We start from the raw sequence: 20,509 nt of genomic DNA on the forward strand, positions 1-20,509 counted from the left end.
CAATGCCTATGGAGCCCCTAGTCAGGGTAGAGTAAGGCAACGCAGTGATTTGTGCTGCGTTGCCTTAAACCAGATTAATGGAGCCACTCCGAGCCAAGCAAAGTGGCTTTGCGTGACTTCATAAATCTATTCTAGAGGTTTACATCATGCATGTACCATGTTGCGTGGTGCAAACATTCTGTAAACCTCTCATAAATATGTTCCTTAATTCACTGGCAAGTCACTGCGTAATCTGCTCCCTTCGCCTTCCATTCAGTACCTTTCTCTCATGCAGCATGTGAACATCTCCCTTCTCTACACCTATCATGTGTTCAACTTGTAATGTGACATGGTACAATTACTGTCTTGGTTGGGAATTCAGGAGAAAGCTTCTTGTAAAAACACTACTCAGCCTAGAGGTTGGATTTCAGATGTAGGAATCAGAGGCAGTCCCCATTCCGTCATTAAAACACTTTCTCCAACAATGGCATGACAATCTCAAGAACCAATAAAAATAGCAACATTAAAAGGTAGGATTTAAAATGTGACCATATTCAAACTTTGATATAATGACCATATGGGGATGGGTTAGCAACAATGAGATTATTTGACAAGATTACTGTTAGGGTTAGGTTGGTGGTATTGTACTAGGATGCGGCGCCTCAGGGGACTGTACACCTTTATATATTTGTTTACTCTATCTTGGGAACGGTGCTATAAGGGGAAGAGAACCACACTTCCTCTTCTAACATAGGCTGTGCCTAAAAAACATTTGAACACTCCTTAGCACACGTTTACAGTATTCAGCACAGATTTGCACATGTGTATTTCACTCATACATAGGTTATGCAAGATTTAAAAATTGAGGTCCTTGTAATTCAGGTTGTTCCGCAGGTGTTGTTTTTTATTTTGATCGATGTTACAGCCAACACGTGTTTCGTCAGTAGGGAATGTAACCCTTGACTTTTTCAAGGCTATTTTCCTCGAGTGTTCCTTTTTCTTCCTTGAGGTGATAATTCCAACCCTCGAAGGGGTATCTGTTAGGGGACTTCGGTTCGTTAGTAGGTTATTCTTCAGTGATTTGCCACAGTATCGGTATGCTTTGAGGCAGCTTTCGCCGTTGTTGCTATCGTGTCCTCGAATGTCCCCGCTGCTCCGTGTTAGGTGCAGTCTAACACGGAGCAGCGGGGACATTCGAGGACACGATAGCAACAACGGCGAAAGCTGCCGAAGTCCCCTAACAGATACCCCTTCGAGGGTTGGAATTATCACCTCAAGGAAGAAAAAGGAACACTCGAGGAAAATAGCCTTGAAAAAGTCAAGGGTTACATTCCCTACTGACGAAACACGTGTTGGCTGTAACATCGATCAAAATAAACAACACCTGCGGAACAACCTGAATTACAAGGACCTCAATTTTTAAATCTTGCATAACCTATGTATGAGTGAAATACACATGTGCAAATCTGTGCTGAATACTGTAAACGTGTGCTAAGGAGTGTTCAAATATTTGACAAGATTAGGCATGTAGAACGTATCAGAGGAGGAGCACTATTCACCACCCACCGCAGGCAGGATTTAAAATAATGACCATATAAGGTGAGTTCTTAAAAAAAATGACACAATTTTCAGGATTAAAAAACATATATATGATGCAAGATCTGATATAAAGACCATTCATTGCAAGATTTCAAACATAGTGCTTGAAATAATGAGTGGAGCAGACAGAATTAGAAATATCAATAAAGCATTGGTGGTAGTGTGTGCAAATAATAACTACAGAAGTCACAGACTACAACAGCGACAGACTAAACAATGATGATCACTATGCATAAACCATCCACAGGCAAGTACACAAACGTGCTTAATCTCTGATACACAAACACTTGCACCCACAGCTGCACTGAGATGCCACCACAGGCAAAGGCCGCTGCCACACTGACCTCGTACACACAATACATGTTCCACACACATAAAAAAAACCTCCAAACTAAGGGACCAAACACACACCACCATGCACCTTTGCTCCCACAAGCCCGCAACACACAGACCAACATAGTCAGACATCCAAACAGAAAACTAATCCATCCTCACATCAACACATGCAACTACAACCACCCATACAAATACATACAAGGACCACACAGAAAGACCAGCTTACATGCACATCCAAAAACAGAGATCTACACACGCATTATTTTACACATAAGGACCATCAGACACGTAATCCCCTTGCCACATGAAAACAAATGCATAGAGTCCTTGACATTCACACTCACAGACCAATCCCAAACACACAGCTTCACCACAAACATATCCCACAAGTGCAGACCCCACATAGAAACATCCACACAGACAGACCTAAAAAAGATGCCTACCCAAACAGGTAGTTCTGATGCCTGTATGCACAAATCTCCCCCACAGACCGTTCCCCAACAGAAAGAGAATGCTATCACACACAGAATTACAGACACCCACCGACACCGGGCACTAAACACACCCATAGACACACACATACTAGATGAGGGCTGGGACACATGCGGGAGAGTCACTGCAACACTGCTTCCAAGCATGTACTGAACTGGAACATACCCAGCCGGGAACTTTAGAAAACCTGTGGATTAAAGGTTACTCTGCTAGAACTACATAGCAGACAGGGAGACCCAGAACCAGCCAACGGCTCTGTTGCCACTCCCATATGGGACCAGGCCCTGCAGGTCTCAACTGTCCTTACCCAGCTGACTGCTACTTCAGGGTAGACTACTGGACCCGGTGTGTCGAGTAGGCCAGGACAAGCAGCATCAGCTCAGCAACAAATTACATGGTCCTCACCTGACCTCTTCTGGTGGAGTGTGGTAATGTCTCAGCAGACAGAATTGTTGCAAATCCCAGCCTAGCCGTTCCTAATAGCCAAGGCATGAGTGTTTTCAATGTGCATGATGCATTCATTTGCTAAAGGTTTGAGAGACTGTTAAAATATTGAGTCATTTACTACCTTTCAGCAGGAGTCGGTTTAATCGTTGTCCACCCATCATGCTGCAACATGTCTCTACAAAATGTTTTATTGCCGCCACCCTTCAAATCACATCATCCCCTTGTTTGACATTCCTTATTGCAACATTTACCCTCTTCTGACCCTCTTCTTCATGATACTTCGCCCTTCACCTAACCCCCCTGGATTACCCCCTGCGAGTCTCAGGATTTGTAAAGTCACTCAGTTGCTGTCTGTATGATTAATTATGTATAAAGTTGCTGTGTTATTTCACAGTTTGCTGTGCATTTACTGTGCTGTGCATTTACTGTCTACGTGTTATTTTTGTTTATGTCTGTAACTGCTCTAATTCACTTGCAACTGTTATACTCGTCATTAAAAAGCACCGTAACGCCCATGGGCCTCCTAGAAATGCAAAATAAATAAGTACATCATGCACTTTTCTGATGTCACAGAGCCCTCTAATACAGCCTGCTGAAATGCAGAAGATGCTTAAATACCAGTTTTTTTGTAGAGTACATATAAAACTGTTGTAACTTGTGCATGGTTTTCTTATTCAATATGGTACGTCCCATCCCCCCTCCCTGCCCCAGCCACTTGGTATATTCCCCCCAGTCATCCCTGGAATGTTCACCTATTCCTGTCAGTGAGGAGAGCAGGGTGACAGCAATAAAGAAGAGTTTACTCACATCTGGATTGTGTCTTCATTATAACACTGGCGACGAAGGGAAGAACCTGGGATCCAGCTATGATTTCGGCGCAGGGGGCTGTACTGTCACCCCCCCTTTCAGTACTCTCTCCATTTGCAAGTGACGAGTAAAGAAAAGTTCATTGTGACCAGTACTTCGGCATGCCGAATCCAGCGTATGAGGCCAGCGTGAATCATCACGGCGACTCCTGAGGCAGTGAGGGGGACAGCGATCAATATCTCTTCAGGAACAGGTCCTGCCTCTAGCTTTTTTTTTATTCTCATTGTGTCCTGGCCCTCGTTCGTTAGTGCCTTTGCGCGCAGTTCAACTTTCCCACCGAGGATTCCCCTCGGTTTGATCTGCCAGAGGTTCTGTTTCCACTGCGGCTCATGACTGAGAGTACCTCATCAATCAGGTCAACAGCGCGGGAAACCACCTTGTTGCTTGGGAGCAACCGTGTCAAAGGTGCCTCCGACTGAACACAGGTCTACGATCAGTTCACTCAGTACTTTGGTCAAATTGGTGCCTCTGCGAGCCGATCGCCATTCCTCTCAGGGTGCTCTTGCCGCACGCCGGAGGTTCCTGTCATCGGAGCGCCTCCTGTCAGTTTCCCCTCAGAGCGCCCTCGTCAGTGCACCAGTTCGCGCAAGGGAAGCCCGGCACCTCAGTGTTTCCTCGTCAGTTTCTTTTTCCCCAGCTCCACTTTTCTGTGGGCATTTCCTGTCAGCATTGAGCAGGCGCCGATCTAAGACGCTACTTCTTTCAGTCTTGTGAGGTGCGGGGCCTGCGCAGCCTCGTTGAAGAGAAATTCTGTCAGGAAGCCCAACTAGAGACAAAGCCCGGCGCTCCAGCCCCTTCAGGGCCGCCGTACAGGCGTCCTCAACATTTCCCGGTTTGGGCAGTAAATCCACTGCTGAGGCTATCGAGTGGTAACCGGGGATTGTAAAAGGTCAATTTGGGAGCTGGAACATCATTCCTGTGGAAGAAAGTGGTACTGGGACTGCGTGTTCAAGTAAGAGTGTGCTTGGTGATTTTGAGGGACTGCCTAATTTCGTAGCAAGACTGCCACTAGACTGTGTCCCTCATACGGATTTGGACTGCGTTTGGTGATTTTGAGGTCTGCCTACGCACCGTAAGACAGCTACGTACCTCAGTTCAAATTGGTCCTCGTGCATACAGTGTGTGGTGATTTTTGGGACAGCCTATTTCGTAGCAAGACTTCCATTAAGACTGCCTTTCCTTATCCACATTAGGTCCTCGTATTTTTTTAGCCCTTGGGTATTGCCACCTCCCTGGTGCAGCCTGCGCTCTCCTGCAGCTCGATCCGGTTTCTTCTTTTTCCAGCGGCAGCAGGGCTGCTGTATTTTACCTCATTTATCATATACACCATTGTACCCATAACTCAGTGTGCCTGTGTTAGCTAGCAGGTAGTGTTACATTTGGGGTGGGGGGGTTTGTGCATCCAGTGGCATTTTACAAACCGGGTGTTAGTGATACAGTGGGTGGTGCCAAGTACAAGTACGTGGGGGCAATATATCCGCTTTCCTTCACAGTTCACTCTGTACTGTGTTAATTTCTGATTTACAGGCGGGACAATATCCATGATTTGCTGTGCTTACATGTACACATTTGTTTCGTATGGTTAACTCTGTACTTTGTGATATGTTCAGATGGGCAGGGGAGGGGCAAGGAGTATTGATCTATATTGAGTACTAGGAGCATCCCTGTGGGATCCCCATCCCTTAAAGTCGTAGTTTCAGGGAGGTGGGCAGTGGTTCTAAGTGCACCTCTTATGAGTTGTGATAGTCAGGTAGTCCAGGTACATACCTTAGTGTATTGTGCTGAGCGTGACATTGTGTGCGTTTCTAGAGACGCTTGTGACTTTCAACAATATAGCGCAGGTGTTGGGGAATCCTCCCCTATCAGTGTCAGGTGTAAGAGGTACTCTGCTCCACGTCCTAGGTCATATAGCTGCGCTCCTCTACCATTAGTAGTGTTGTTTCACCTAGTCAGAGGAAGTTGATCGACCCCCCCCCCCCCCCCCCTCTACATATTCTTAGTCCACTGTTTCTGGGAGCCAGAATTCAAATACCTCAACACCTGTAAGGACCTCCAAGGTTCCCTTTCCACCTCCTTCTGGTGCAAGGGTGCTTATAGCTGCTAACTTTCCACATGGCGGCTTCTTCTATGAAACCCCCCCCCACCTTCCTAAATGACATCGGCGATCCAGTCATACACTGGAAGGATTGGATCAACTTATTTGACTCATATCTAATAGCCATAGGGGGGGGGAAATTCTCAGCAGTGCGGAAGCAGCATGTTTTGCTTCACAATCTAGGAGTGCAAGGGAGGAAAATATATGACACCCTCCCTAACCCAGTATTAGAAGACGACGAGCTAGACTCAGATGTCTTCAAAATTACAATGATTAAACTAGAGACTCACTTTGGGGACAAGGTCAACGTGGTGCTTGAGCGTCACAAGTTCTTTTCACGAGTGCAGGCGAAGGGGGAATCCATAGCTAATTACATTGCCGCTCTCCGAGGTCTCACACAGCTGTGTGAGTTTGGGGAGTTGAATGATTCCCTCATTAGGGATCAAATGGTGAGATGCACCCACAACCCAAAGATAAAAGAAAAGCTTTTGGCTAAGAATCCCTCGTTGAGGGAAGCGGTGGCCATCGCCCACTCCATTGAGCACACAGCAAAATGCATCCAGGAGATGGACCAACCAAAAGAATCCATGGGATGTGTGAATAAAATAAAAGGGTTGGTGTTGGAAGACAAAAGAGAAGGAGAAGATAACAAGATCAAATCTAAAGAGGTAAAGAGTGATAAGCCCTTCAATGTCACAGAAGGGTTGAAATGCTTCAGGTGCGGAAGCAATAATCATCTTGCTAATAGCATGCATTGTACTGCAAGAAATTCCATGTGTATGAAGTGTAACAGAAGGGGCCACTTCGCAAGGGTGTGTAAAGAAGGGGAGAGGGGTCAAGTAAGAATGGTACAAAGCGAAGAGGGGCCGGATCCAAGTTTTGTGTTCTAACAACCTGTTCTACCGGTTCTAGGATGTGGTATCTGGCGAACAGTTCGGAATTGAGGGTGGGAAGGTCTTTGGTCCACTACCAGGGTCATGCCCCCCCCAGCCTTTCCTCTGCCCCGTGAGGTGTGGGGCTGCCGTGTACTCATCCCTGTGCACTATTCCTGTCAGTGAGGAGAGCAGGGTGACAGCAATAAAGAAGAGTTTACTCACATCTGGATTGTGTCTTCATTATAACAAAAACAATGCCTACTATCTATGTGCAGTCCTGCAATTCATCGAATGTAATTAATATAAAAAATAGTCTCGCTTTTTAAAACAAAGTAACACAATCTGTCTGTAGAAATGCTATGAATAATGCATGAATAGAATGCACAATGTTATTATCCAAGTAATTTTTGGGCAGCAATGGAGATCGATAGAACTCAAGGCAACTGATGTATTCATCTATGGTTCAGCCGCAATAATAAATAAATAAATAAATAAATAAAATGAAAAAAAAAAAACAGATAATGACATCGAAGACTGAACCAATGTGTTTTTTGCAATCCTAATGGCAGAATGCTTGCATTTTTTTTTTTTTTATAACGGGTAACACAATTAAAGCCATGGCAGCAGAAACCTCTATCTGGTTTTGTGTTGCAGAATTGCAAGTACACACAGAATGCAAGCTCGCCCCCACCACACCTAGGGCCATATGTATCAAGCCTTTTTCCCGTTTGCAAATGGGCAGATTCTCAGAATCGGCCGGTTTGCGAATAGGAAAAAGCCTTTTGGGATGTATCATCCCAAAAGGCCATCGCAAAATAGAGGATTGCAAAATTTGTGATTCTCTATTTTGTGAATGCAATTAAGGAATTGCAAATTGCGATTCCTTAAATGCAATTCTGGAAGCACCAGAAATCTGCAATTTGGCTTTAAGGAATTGCAAATTACTACCAACTTCAAGCTGGTGGTAATTTGCGATTTTCTTCAAAAAAGCACTTTTTCGATTTTTTAAAAAGTGCCATATGTCACACATACATGTTCTTAGGGTATGTGTGTGCGCAAAATGTGCACACATGCATATTTCAGGGGTGCAACAGGGTGTCCTTTTGACACCGTTGCAACCTTGAAATTGCATTCTCAATCTGTGATTCTCTAATTGTGATGCGCTAAAAATCGCAATTTGAGAATTGCAAAACTCTTTTTTGATACATATGGCCCCTAGTGCGGTGAGCTTTACTTTTCACAGGACACCTGCCCACATTGATTTAGGAGACAATGTTGCGACCTGCACGGCTTTTCGCTAGCAGAAGCATGCAAACGGTATTGCGCAGCAAAAGAAAAGCGGACTGTACCATGCTGCCGGTAGATTGGGGGTTTTCTATAGATGTTATCTTTTACTCCGGTGTCTAAACAGGAAAGAAAAGGGAAAGAACAAAAGAGTGAGATAGGCAAATATTTCTTTTAAGTCGACTGAAAACATACAGTGGAACTGCCCAGTCCATTGGTATGACTGAACTTGCTGTTACAAAGCAATAATGCGTTATGATTAGTGAACATGAACCATGCCTATTGGTTTCTGTGTGAGTAACTAATGAACACAAACGTAAAACGTCATATATGTGCATGACATGACATCAGAGCCCCTGAATAGAAAATGCAGAACGCGTTTAAGGGCGCGAGCATGCACCTCACAAAATACGTAGTTGGTTATCAGTTGAGCAGTTGTGGATGGGATAGTGAATATACTTAGAGATCAACTTTTGATTGGATGAAATGTTCACACTGGGATGCAGCCACCAATCAGAAAGCGCAAGTGAACAGACAGAAGCAGTAGCGGAAGACAGCCAAGCCACCGAGGCCTACCTGGGACATGGAAGTGTCTCGGAGCCTGCTGATAGGAGGAAGGTGAAGATTTGCTGTCTGAGTGCGTGGACAGGCTCGGAGTGCTCCGACCACTTTCACTGCCTCCAAGGGGAAGAGCAAAGAAAGTAGATAAAAGGAAAAAAAAAGGAAAGCAAAGTAGAGTACTTCAAGCAGAAGAGCACCCCCACAACCCCTTGCAGATCCAATATTCCACGTGCATGCCTGCATTGAGCACTCAGTTCAGGTCATGTGCAGGGGTCAGGCGGGAACACATCACCCCCTTCAAAAGGGGGCCTTTTTCGAATGTTACCTTGGCTTCCAATTGTTTTGTACTTGTAGACACACATATACACGTTTCACAAGCAGTGCTGGAGTGCCTGGTTGCATTCACTAAGAGCAAGACATCAAGGCGCTAAAGTTGGCTTAATTAATGTTATATTCATGTATATCTAAAAATGTGCTATACATTAACGGATGAACTCCTCGTCTGATGAAACTCATGGACCTCAAGAGGATCCCATGACTCTGAAGGTTTTCTGAGGAGCAAGCATTGAATTTACATGCTAAGGTATAGCATGTGCAACAAGGCAGTGTTTGATGTCACGTATTGAACATTTTGTTAATTGATTAGGACAAGAGGTATATTTAGACCTGGGCAGAAAAAAATACACGTGTAAGTTGTCAGAGAAAGCAGCATATTGTTACATCTCCCATTTCATACAACTTGGTGACTAAGACCTAAAGTCGACCTCGTCAGAAGGAAATGTGTAATTTTAATGGAAGCAAGCACAAATTGATGCCTAACAGAAGGATATATGTTGCTCTTATATTTATAGCAGTTGGGAATGTGTTGGTTTTTGTATGACCCAAAATGTGGGTAGGTAGATGGCACCTATATTACTGCTTGGCACAGTGTGTATAAAAACGTAACAGCAGAACGACTGTTAAGTCGCACTTGTTCCTTTTCTTGTATTAGAACCACAAGAGAATAGACTATATGGCAGAATTGAGTCCTTGCCTTCCTTATAGTGAATTGGAGGATAAGATTAGCGATAATTAGAAAAAGGCAGTTGTTCATTTTAGCAGACTAATGACTATTTATTGAAAGAATTGTAAAAGACTGACAGCACACGCAGTAATAATTGGTATTGAATATATGACCTAAAGTACCCCCCACCATACAGAGGAATGAGGTCGATGCCCAAGTTGCTTTATACTGCCATAGAACTCGGAGGTGACTTGCAATATCTTTTTAACATACAGAGGGTATTTTATTCCTTATAATAGGTGGTCACCGTATTACTCTCCACACAAACTACATAAACCCTTGGTGTCTTGCTCTTTGCTATGGAATAAATACTATTGTTGCAGACACAAATAATAAAAGTGAAGTTTGTAGTGCAAAATTAAACACACAAAAAAGAAATTAGTAGTTTTTATAATAAAAATATATATAAAAATATATTAGAATCAGCTTACTCTATATCAGAGTAAAAAAAGTTATGTCACTCAGAATGTTAAGACACATGCAGAGAGATATTCTCCCTGACTGGTGGCTCCGTCAGGCACTTTGATATCATGGTAAAACTGTAATACGTTTTTACAGTTGAGCAGTCACGTCATTTCATTATTGCAGGTGACTAAAGATGTCCTAACTCGACTGTCGTAAGATTGAGTTGTTCTTTTATAAGGGATTGCAGAATCCCATGTATTACAACAGTATAACCTCAAGCTGCCTTTCAGTAAAATGTATAAATAGAATTTGCACATCAAACATTGAAGAAGTGCCTAAATTAATAATTTCACACAGTTGCTCCCATGAATTTTGTGGTTTGCAGAATTTACATTTCATTCCAACCATGGCTCAACCAGTCTCCATTGTTTACCATTTTTTTCTGTTAACGATTCTTTATTGGTTGTCGAACACAACATATAATATGTGTAACGCAATACAATCAGAGCAGCAAACACATTATGCACAGCCCAAGGATTAAATGCATCTGACGACATCAAATAAGGCAAAGGAAAAATACAGCCCTACATGGACAACACTGTGTAATGATCAACTTAAGAACAAAACACATACTAAGGTGCCCTCAATACATCCCCAGCAACAGTGGGTGGTTCACGAGAGCATAGCGGGTTAAACCAAAAGCAAATACCTGCTTGAAACCGCTCACCAACAGGGAGCCCGTGTAGACTTTAACTTTGCAACACCACGCCACCGATTCATGCAGGTCACATAGAAATGGAGGAGGCCATGAAATTGCTAGTTCAGCCATTTACCAACAATCAGAGGGTTGGGAGACAGAATGGGTATAGCTTTTACATTGGAGTTCAATATCAGAGCAGTACTAGGGGTTAGGAGAAGTTTGGCGAGTTAACACAAACATATCATCATGATCTGGGTGTCCCCACCATCATGCCCATTGCTAAGGCACAGAAACTCCAGGCACCTGTGTGGCACTATATAGAGGTCAACAATATTGAGCTATAATAATATCAAATCCCTAAATCACCTATCCCTACATTGCAGGGTATGTATGTATTTACTATTCTTAATTTCACACCTGCTTACCTAGACTTACCATGGGAAGTAATGCTTAGGATAATGAAGTTGTGGCAATATTTTTGTCAACCAATATGGTGGCCCTGTACCATTTTACCAGAAGCTCATGGTGGCACAAGCTTGGCAACATCTAACGTACCTAAGAAGCATCACTTTTTGTCCTAGTTCCCATTGGGGGGTGAGTTAAATGTCATTTCGCCAAGTAAGTCGACATCCTAGCCGGTGCCCTGATCATAATATGCCTAGTCATTTACCATCAGCTTTCCTCAAGGTGATATTAGCAAATGGCAATAACATTCCCTGAAAAATGCAGGCTCCCGGGTATGGCAAACATGGTTTACAAAATATACTGTGGCAAGACAGATATGCCGGCCACTTCGTACAATTCAAATTTTATCAGTCTGTCAAAACACTTTATTTCGATTACACATATCAGCAAAGTAAAAATAACAAAAACTATTTTCAAAATCGCAAAACATAAAAAAAGTCCAGCTGTTATCATAAAAACAATGTAAAATATTAAAACAGAGCAAAACATTTCATGGGCTGAACACCTTTGTAGTTTACAAGACATTCCACTGGGTTGCTTCCCTACTTTAGTTACTCGGGTGATGGCTACCACATTTTATTGGCCCATGGAGAGCCATATCCAGATCCAGATATTTAGCCACACCAAAAACATGGGGCCTGTATGTACTAGCACTCAAGATTCTAAAGGCAACCTGGTAGCTCGTGGCACCAAGATTCTTGCAAAGAGGAATGATCCACTTCGCCCAAAGACTATTGTACTGGGGGCAAAAGAACAATAAGCGTTTCAATAATTCTTTTCCCCTCCACAAGCAGGACATTGGTCATCACCAACCTCACTCCCTGCAGACCAGTTTGAAGGAAAGAATTTGACAGAGAGGATACCATATCTAAACTGCAGATAATTTTTACGTGCCAGAGAGGGTCCAATGTTGTCAATAGTTACCTCAAAACTCATACACGGCTTAAACTCAATAAAAGACGGTGTAAGACTGCCTGTACTCTTGGTCACTATATCCATGGCTGCAGCCGCCCAATAAACATTTTTGACTCTTACTCTAGATAACTGGCATAGCTGCTCTAGGAAAAAATAATAGACATCTAGGCACAGCCTCTGCAAAAGGGTTTTGATAGGATGAAACCAGGGAATTTTGGCTACGCCCACCCGGGTAGGTCATCAGATCTCTGACACCTTCTCGATATGATTCAAGTTCAACTCTAATCCACAAGCGATACCAAAACAATAACATTCTGCATTATATTATGTGGCAAATAATCCTCTGGCCTCCATTCTAAGCCCTCACACATCACTTACCACTTCTATGCAGATGAAACACACCTCTAATTAAAAAATCTCATCTCAAAAGGATGTCGATGAGCTTTGCCAAGTTATCAATGAGATAAAGTCTTGGACGTCTGCTCACTTCTAGAAATTAATTCTAATAAAAACAACATTTCTCCTCATGTAACCCTTCAGCTGTGTCATTTTGATACCAGCTTGGCTCAAAGAATGGTCAGTTCTTAACAGCAATCCAGTCATTGAAAACACTGTGATTCTTTGGGTGTTGGAAAAACGCCGGAACTTACAAACAGCCATCATTAAGATTGTGGAAGTAGCATTACTGACACTCTGTAATATCTTAATAAATATGTTCACATGTCTTCCTCTACTCCACCAGTGGAACTCTGTAAATGTGATGTCATTTAGAATGTTATGACCTGATTCATCACAGTTGGTCTTGGGCTGAGCACCTAGCCAGGCGCTCCTGGTGGGGTTTTGTATACCTGTAACTTGTGCTAATAAATCTACTTAAAAGCTACCTTCAGTCTGGACCCAAGTTACACACTCAGACTGCTTAAGGTACATAACAATTCCGCCCAGAGCCTGATTTCAAACATGTCATACAGACCCTGGCACTTTCAGACTGAATTATGGTAACTCCCTTCCAGTAGGGACTCCGTAAATTCACCTATCTCCGCTCAAAGCAGCAGTACACAGAAGAGTTGGAAAGGTCTCAGGAGAAAGAAACTGTGACAATATATTTCCCATCCTGATCTCACATAAATGGCTCTCACTCAAGCTAAAATCATGTCAAACTGACATGCACCACTCAAATGGCACTATTTGGAGGCATGCAGAACACACACAGTGGTGTTATCTTCCTTTTAATTACAGGACATGCAGGCCAAACAGCATCACTTGGTCCAGCTTTAACATGTGCCAAATATTCCAAACGCGTTTCGGGCGTTACCTCGCCCTTGGTCATGGGTTTCGGATTGTCAGGAGGTGAGGCAGCAATGATTCACATCGCACTTGCGATGGGTTTTAAAGTCCCACCCTTGTGGGCGTATACACGCATTGCATCGTGGTTGTGGAAGTTTTTTAATCAATTTAATTTCCCAGTGGGTCCTGCAATTTTCTCCATAGTTTTAAAATGACATACCACAGTGGGTTGCTGCAAGCAAGTAAGGTGCGGGATCCGCACTGTAAGCGGCGGGCGCCCTCGTGATCAGAGCAGGCCGTTGATACATCCAAATGAAAGTGCTCCTAACAATGAAGGCACCACGCACAGTCGTGTTATCTTCATTTTAATTACAGGACATGCAGGGCAAACAGCATCACATGTTTCAATTTTAACATGTGCCAAATAATCCAAACGCGTTTCGGGCATTACCTCACCCTTGGTCATTGGTTTCGGCTTGTCAAGAGGTGAGGAAGCAATGATTCATATCGCACTTGTGATGGGTTTTAAATATCCCGCCCATGTGGGCATATACATGCATTGCATCGTGGTTGTGGAAGTTCTTTAATCAATTTAATTGCCCAGTGGGTGTCACAAACTTCTTCATAATTTTAAAATTGCTGCATTCAATACCATATGGACTAACAGGACCAGACTGCATTGTTACTCTCCTTGGAGTTGATATAAAGACAGCCTTCCTGTTGGTGGTCATTGATTTTACCAGTGATCAAGGCAAAGTTTGATTGCCGAAACGTGTTGGGGAGACACGCAGCAGTCCATGTCCTGCGTTAATAAAGATAATTAGATGTTCCTGAGTGCGTCTCGTCTTGGGCAAATGGAGAATTTTGGAATATATATATATATTATCTTTATATTGCCCTATATTTATTTATTTATTTATTTTGGGCATTTATTAAGCGCCTGGTTACGCCACTGGCGTGTCCCCGCGCTGTGATAAGTGAAGTAGCTGTCCCCCCTCCTCCCGCAAAAGGCTATCTGCTAAAAAGATGTGTTTTCAGTTTTTTTCTGAACAGGACTTCAGAGGGTTCAAGTCGCAGTTCCAGCGGGAGAGCATTCCAGCGTTTGGGAGCAAGGTATCTAAAAGACCTGCCCCCCATGCGTGCTCTTGATACTCTGGGGACTTTTAACAGCCCAGTCTGAGAAGACCGTAGACTGCGTGTGGGCTCGTAGTGGGTTATTAGGCTCTGGAGCGGTCTAGGCGCTTTGCCGCTCAAGATGCGGTGACAAGTGGCAAGGGCCTTAAACTCCACTCTCCTCTCAATGGGGAGCCAATGGAGGGCCCGCAAAGCTGGTTTAGCGGAAGACCTCCTGGGGAGCCTGAGTACCAGCCGTGCTGCCGCGTTTTGAAGGACCTGCAGGCGGCCCATGACCCTACCCGTGGCCCCCAGAAAAAGCAGGTTCCCGTAATCAAGTCGGGAGGTGACGAGGGCATGTAATCAAGTCGGGAGGTGACGAGGTGGCCGCCCTGCCTGGGTGAGGTTCCAGTCCCCTGCCGTGAGGCCAGGAACCTTGGGGTGTGGCTGGATAGGGACCTTACCTTCGGCCCACAGGTCGGACGGGTGGCGGGGGTATGCACCAGCGTCTTTCGAGCAGAGATGGGAAGCAGATCTAGCACTTTCCTAAGGGCTCTCAGGACACTGAAGCATACCCCCGCCACCCGTCCGACCTGTGGGCCGAAGGTAAGGTCCCGGTCCAGCCACACCCCAAGGTTCCTGGCCTCACGGCAGGGGACTGGAACCTCACCCAGGCAGGGCGGCCACCACGCCGATGACCACGCAGACGGCCCACCCCCCACCACGAGCACCTCAGTCTTGCTGCCGTTCAATTTTAAACAGGTTGCGGACATCCAGGCAGCAAGATCTTGCATGCAGTTCCTGAAGATGTCCGCTGCAAGACTGGGCGCGCGCGATAGGGAGATGACCAGCTGCGTGTCATCGGCGTAGGACACCAGACGAAGACCAAATCCTTCCACGATGGCCGCCAGGGGGGAGACGTAGATATTAAATAGGGTTGGGCTCAGAGACGAGCCCTGAGGCACGCCCTGGCCCAACTCAATCTCCCTGGAGTAGCATTCCCTAGCCTGACTTGAAAACGCCTATCAGACAGGAAGGACGTGATCCAGCCAAGCGCAGCTCCTGTCACCCCTCCTCCGTTCAGACACTGTAGCAAGGTGGAATGAGCTACAGTGTCGAACGCTGCGCTTAGGTCTAAAAGGATCAATGCCATAGTTTGGCCCTCGTCCACACCCTGTCTTAGTGCTTCCACCGCCACGAGAAGAGCAGACTCCGTCGAATGACGGGGGCGGAAGCCAAATTGCGAGTCGTGGAGTAGCGAAGCCCTCTCCACGTGCTGCATAAGCTGTATATTGGCAATTTTTTCCGCCACCGTAGCCATATAGGGCAGGAGGGAGATGGGACGGAGGTTGTCCAGTTTTTCGAAACTGACGTTGGCCTTCTTCTGCAGAGGAAGTACCACTGCCTGCTTCCAGGCGTTCAGGACCACCTGGGACTCAAAGGAGGTGTCCATTAGATGACGCACATAGGGCTCAAGTATTGCATTGTGAGAGTTTGTGGCATGGGGCCATTAATGTTGGAGAGGTTGGTGCGCACGGTGACCTATATGTCTCTAGGGCTGGGTATCTGTGGAAACATTACAGCGTATGCATGTAGCTCGTTGCTTCAATATATTAGTTACTTAAGCAAGGCCGCCTCCGTCATTGGTGGTCCACACTGCCAATTCATAGCCATTCTCCTTTTACCCAGCAGAAGTGATACCTTGGTACATTTTCGAATCCCTGCAATGATATCATTGATATGACCAAGTGCTACCATAAGCTGCATGTTAGTCCTCCAGAGTGCAAAAGCAACAAATCAATTTATATAAATGTTTTTCAGAATGTCCGGATTGTCCTCATATGCCCAAATGTTTCAAAATAGAGGTCCCTCTGATGGCCGACTTAAATGCCTCCCACACTGCCCTGGTACTATACACAGAACGTACGATTAATTAAAAATAGTCATATGTCTCGTCCAACAGCACTGTGTCCAGCAGGACTCCCACTGGGGATCTGCAAGGAAGGACGATCTCCTGCAATCCTGGAATGGTCAGTTTTAATCCCACCAGGGAGTGGTAGGATATTGTTCTAAGCAAGTATTTGACAGAGGTCAGCCAAGGTCACACATCTTTGGTGGCTAGCCAGAAATCTTTCCTGGACCATGTATTTTGCACTGGTGAGTAGAAGGTCAGTCCTTGCATGGTGGGGTGTTGGCCACATGTATTCACAATGGTAACACGTTTTCCTCCACACATGCCTTGTGTTACTATGTACCACCCCTTGGGATCAGTAATCCCCTGCAATGGTCAGAATTGTAATCCACTCCTCAAGATGATAGCCACTCCCCTGGCAAATGATGAATGAGAGGTGAAATAATAGAATGACCCCCTTATTTCACGAATATGTGGTTTCAGTAGGATGCCTTCCCCAGAGTGTGGCTATGTCTATATTGTGCCTTAAATATGCTAAAGTCTATCTAGGTTGGCTTTGGTTGTATAGTCCCCAAACATTCCATGCCAGTGATGTAAAGTACCTAAGGCCCAAATCTACCTTGAGCAGACCAAGACTCTATTTCTCTATTTTTGTCAAATCATTGACAAGTCTGCCTTTATTGCAGGTGTCATCTGTCATTATCTTTCTAAGAAAAGTGTGAAAGTGTCAAGTCATTCAGACAATGACATTATTTACACACCTGATGCACAGACAATGACCCTGATAAGACACCTGATGTGCAGACAATGACCTAAATAAGGTACCTGATGCGACATCAGTCTGGGACAAGTGCCTTGTCATCCTATTTCAATGTCAGATAATAACAATAACATAAACAGTGTCATCTAAATTGACATGTTTTACCTTATCTATACTACTATAATAAAGTAAGAACTTTCAGGCTTTGAGGCGGGTAAACTCGGGAACCACAGCGCCAATCTACACACCTGATACACCGTTGAAATCGTCAGAGTGTGTAGATGGTTATAGGCTATATAAATATAAAAAATAAACGTTATTTACAAAATGTATATAAAAAAAAAGTAGTCCCTCCAAAGTAGCGCCGGCCGCGACGTGCGTGCTCACGTCAGGAGCACGGGGAGGAGCAGAGTCCGAGGAGCGGCGGACATGGCGCGGGGGAGGAGCGGTGATGTGAGGAGCAGCGGACAGGCCAGCGGCGGTGCGAGCAGAGGAGAGGCAGACATGGCGCAGGGGAGGAGCGGCGGCGTCAGGAGCACGGGGAGGAGCGGCGTCCAGGGAGCGGCGGACATGGCGCGGGGGAGGAGCGGTGACGTGAGGAGCAGTGGACAGGCCAGCGGCGGTGCGAGCAGAGAAGAGGCGGACATGGCACAGGGGAGGAGCAGCGGCGGACAGGAGGTGAAGAGCAGAGCGGCGAGGAGCGTTGAACTGAGGAGCGGCGGCTGAGGTAAGGCTCCGGGGACAATGTCGGGGCAGGCGGGTGTCGGGCCAGGCGGGGGACGGGGAGTTACAACAGAACAGATCGGCAGAGGAAAGGCAATGTCGGGGCAGGCGGGGGTCGGGGCAGGCGGGGGACGGGGAATAACAAGGTGACGGGTGGAACATTTTGCACGTACTACTGTCCGACCTCCATTGACTCAGGACAGGCGGGGGTCGGGCCAGGCGGGAAAACAGATCGGCTGAGGAAAGGCAATGTCGGGGCAGGCGGGGGACGGGGACTAACAAGGTGACGGGTGGAACATTTTGTCCGACCTCCATTGACTCAGGACAGGCGGGGGTCGGGCCAGGCGGGAAAACAGATCGGCTGAGGAAAGGCAATGTCGGGGCAGGCGGGGGACGTGTGGGCGGGGGCACGGGCTGCTGGGCAATGTCAGGGGAGGCAGGGGTAGGGGAAGCCTGAATGCTCCCGGACAAGGTCGGGACGGGCTGCTAGTTTGTTTATAAGAATGCATCTTAGACTAACATATTAATGCATACAGGTTATATCAGGCATACCTAGGTTATGTCAAAAATTCCTACCTTAGATGAAACAAAGTATTAAAAAAAAAAGTTCAATCAACAACTTGCCAGGAGAGGTCCTTCACTCCAGAGTAATGTGCAAGATACTGCCAGACTGTCATAATGCCACAGCATCCCATTCTGCACTGAAAATTGATATAGAGTCAAGTTCAGGAGAAGAGGAGCTGATGCTGATGTGTGTTTTTCTTTCAAGGGAACACTTTCTTCCCACTGCTGATAACTACAGCATTTTGCTGTAAGCAGGTGTGCAGTGGGTTGATTTTCCCCAAGAATCTCTAGCTGCACGTCATGCTACTACAAGCGCTCGTAGTGTAGTGCACAGAAGTAGATTTTAGGGTGTAAGGTTGCTAGATTATATTTTCACTATGGTAGAGGTAGAAATGTATGTTCATTTTATTATCATTGTTCGCAACATGCATCAGTGCTGTTGTAATAATATTTTGTGTAACTATTTTAGATGTGCTAAGCAACAGGTGATAAAAGAATAAAATTGGGCTTCCAAATTACCACTGCATCCCTGGATGCATGTTTAGGGAATGTTAGTAACCTGAAAACACGGACATCATTTCAGCTATGCATTGAATGGGGTTGTGTGCAGCTGCAGTGACCTGCTTCTTCACATTCAATTGTTTGTGCATTGAACTAACTTCACTTATGACACCTGTTGGTCTGATGGAAAACTTTGTAGAGCTAACCCAGAGTCTTAGCTTACAGGAGGCATATCTTTAATTCCTGTATAGTACCTGCATGTGCGGAGACTAGCTGTGCGATTTTGCCCATGCATGTCAATGTCATCTCTGTTCTGGTGGTAAATTTGCAGGGATTTATCCAGGGGCATACATTGGCATTGTATGTTGTGAATTTAGCTACAACCTGAACAGCTTCCATCTCCTCCAACATTGACCTTCTCAACTTGTCGGAGAAGCTTTCTCCCATCCTTTGCACAAACTAAAACCCAATCCAAGTCCCTTTTGTTAAACTAGAGGTTTCCCACAAGGCTGGCACAGAGGTGTGGGTTGCATCATCCCTTGTCTCAGGTGGGGTTGGATGGGTGAGAAAAGGTTCTGTTGGGTCCAATCATTTCCCTTAAACTTAGTGATTATCTATAGGGTATATCTCACTGGCCTGGCAGTATGGTCCTCTGGATAGCCGCACACTTATATCGCTTGCCAGCTGAAGCTGGTAGTGCATGCCTCCTAATCACATGAATGCACTTTAATAGTATATCAATAAACTTTTCAACATAACATTATGTCAGACAACAATTAGAGTCACCTCATATGTTAGGCATTCCCTGTTAATGGGTGAAGGTCAAGTTGCCCCAGAATGTAGGCGGCAACTTACCAAATATTTCACAACATCTGCTGTACTGATTTGTGTTGGGGGTGCATTTCTTCAGTTACTTTGATACAATTTGAAGGACTTTTTTGTTGCACGCCCACTCAGTACCAGAATCCCCATCCTTTATACCCTACTTATCAGTCTGGGATGTAGGTTTACTTGGGCTGATTGTCACAGAGGCATGCTCCTGGAGTTACTTCTTGCCTATTGTGATGCCTGGGTCACTTTAGCAAATTCAATTTTAGAAACATGGAGGCCTCGTAGGGATCCACGTAGATGTAGAGCTTATTTTGTGTGGTTACCTTCAGTCTGATGAAGTTTATGAAGGCACCTGGTATTCTGGCCTTTTGTAGCTTTCTCTTAACTGACTTATAGTTATGCCTTGCCTCCTGTACAGCTATAGTAATTTGTAAAATATGGACATACCTTAATATTTTAGTATGCATTTTTCTCTGGCTAGCATGAGAACCACATTGCGATTTCTGTAATTGAAAAAGTGCGCTATCATGGAGCACACTGGCACTACCGAGCTGGTGCGGTGCCAATGAATGGTGTACATGCACACCCACAAACATCTGGGAGAGGGGGAGACTTTCATTTTATGTGTTAGCAGCCAATTCCAGCAACCTAAGATGCGAAGAATGCTCCAACACAAGAGCACTTCAATGTCTTCTTTTTTGCTTTTATGAGTTCTAGGATCTTTTCCATTTGCAA

At 45.1% G+C, this 20,509-nt stretch overlaps 1 protein-coding gene across 1 annotated transcript in view; it reads right to left on the reverse strand.

The window, feature by feature from the left end:
• The window catches only part of ABLIM2 (actin binding LIM protein family member 2), a 797,090-nt gene that overhangs the window by 166,253 nt on the left and 610,328 nt on the right, over positions 1–20,509 (reverse strand). The window contains exons 13-14 of the mRNA XM_078678529.1: positions 8,551–8,652; positions 8,040–8,093 (exon numbers count right to left, since the gene is read on the reverse strand). Of these exons, the coding sequence (XP_078534655.1) occupies positions 8,040–8,093; positions 8,551–8,652 (156 nt within the window). The remainder of the gene's footprint in view (positions 1–8,039; positions 8,094–8,550; positions 8,653–20,509) is intronic.

This window comes from Lissotriton helveticus, chromosome 2_2, assembly GCF_964261635.1.
Source record: "Lissotriton helveticus chromosome 2_2, aLisHel1.1, whole genome shotgun sequence".
NCBI lineage: Eukaryota > Metazoa > Chordata > Amphibia > Caudata > Salamandridae > Lissotriton > Lissotriton helveticus.